Source organism: Mirounga leonina, unplaced genomic scaffold (genome assembly GCF_011800145.1).
Source record: "Mirounga leonina isolate KUSES-001 unplaced genomic scaffold, KU_Mleo_1.0 Mir_347, whole genome shotgun sequence".
Lineage (NCBI taxonomy): Eukaryota > Metazoa > Chordata > Mammalia > Carnivora > Phocidae > Mirounga > Mirounga leonina.
This window is the reverse complement of record NW_023270696.1, coordinates 461,496-462,792: the sequence shown is the minus strand read 5'-3', so window position 1 is coordinate 462,792 and position 1,297 is coordinate 461,496. Positions and strand designations below refer to the sequence as shown.

The window sequence follows — 1,297 nt, the reverse complement described above, 5'->3', positions numbered from 1 at the left end:
GTGCAGGGGCGTGGTTACTGGTTGCAGTGCAGAACCTCAGGGGCGTGGCTATGGGTGCAGGGGCGTGTCTACTGGGTGCACTGAGGAACCTCAGGGGCGTGTCTACACGGTGCAATGGGGCACCTCAGGGGCGTGGCTACTGGGGTACGGAGGGAAACTGCAGGGGCATGGCTGTGGATGCAGGGGCGTGGCTACTGGGTGCAGAGAGGAACCGCAGGGGCGTGGCTACAGGTGCAGGGCGTGGTTACTGGGTGCAGTGAGGAACCTCAGGGGCGTGGCTACACGGTGCAGACGAGAACTGCAGGGGTTTCAAGTGGGACCTTCAGGGGCACAGCTACAGGACTGGGGTCAGTCCTGCAGGGGAGCGACTACGGGTACAGAGGGGAACCACAGGAACAAAGCTACGGAGTGCAGGAGGGGAACTGCAGGGGTGTGGCCATGTGGTGTAGGGGTGAACCACAGGGGCATGACGGTGGAGGGAAACACAGGGGTGTGGCTGTGAGCGCTGGGGGTCACCTCAGGGTCTCAGCTACCAGGCTGGGGATAGTGAGAACTGAGCCTCCTGCCAGGACTGACATGCCCACAGAGCCCAGGTCCCCCTTGGGATGCCCAGTGTGCGCTGCGCCCAAAGCACAGGAGACCCGCACATGCGACAGGTCTTGCCTTGGGGCCCACCTGTAACGGTGAGGGTTACACTGGTGGACTGGGGTCCACAGGCACATGTGTATTCTCCCGAGTCCTCCCGGCGCAAGTCCCGCAGGACAAGCTCCACCGTGGGGCCCCGCTGCCGAGGCTCCCTGCGCCCATCAGCCTGCAACTCCAGGCCGCCCTTGCTCCAGACCACGGCGGCATTGGGCTGAGACAGCTCGCACCGCAGCGTGACTGAGGTGCCCTCCTCAGCCTGCAGGCTCTGGAGCGGCTCCCTGAATACCACCTGTGGAGCTGAAGGGTAGGCACAGGATCAGCCTCCCAATGGGCATCCCAACAGACAGCGGGACACACTGAAGATGGAAAAGCTGGGCAGATTGGGGTGAGGTGGGAGAGGGACATGAGGTGGGAATTGTCCCTACCACCAGGATGGGCCCCGTGAGGTCATGAGGATAGAGGTCATTAACCAAAGACACTGGACAGGCGAGCAGACAGGACAGAGTAGGGGAGGGCCTCTGAGAGCCAGTGAAGATGCAAGACACAGAGACAAGGACAGAAACCCATGCACTCCATGTGGCCACACATGGTCTTTACCCCTGACAGTCAGCGTGGCCGATGTCCTCTCCTGCCCGCACACACACGAATACTC

At 62.3% G+C, this 1,297-nt stretch overlaps 1 protein-coding gene across 1 annotated transcript in view; it reads right to left on the bottom strand.

Annotated features, from left to right (window-relative positions):
- OBSCN (obscurin, cytoskeletal calmodulin and titin-interacting RhoGEF) overlaps positions 1–1,297 on the bottom strand; it is a 132,354-nt gene that overhangs the window by 51,239 nt on the left and 79,818 nt on the right. Inside the window, exons 34-35 of the mRNA XM_035029912.1 lie at positions 1,243–1,294; positions 676–942 (exon numbers count right to left, since the gene is read on the bottom strand). Of these exons, the coding sequence (XP_034885803.1) occupies positions 676–942; positions 1,243–1,294 (319 nt within the window). The remainder of the gene's footprint in view (positions 1–675; positions 943–1,242; positions 1,295–1,297) is intronic.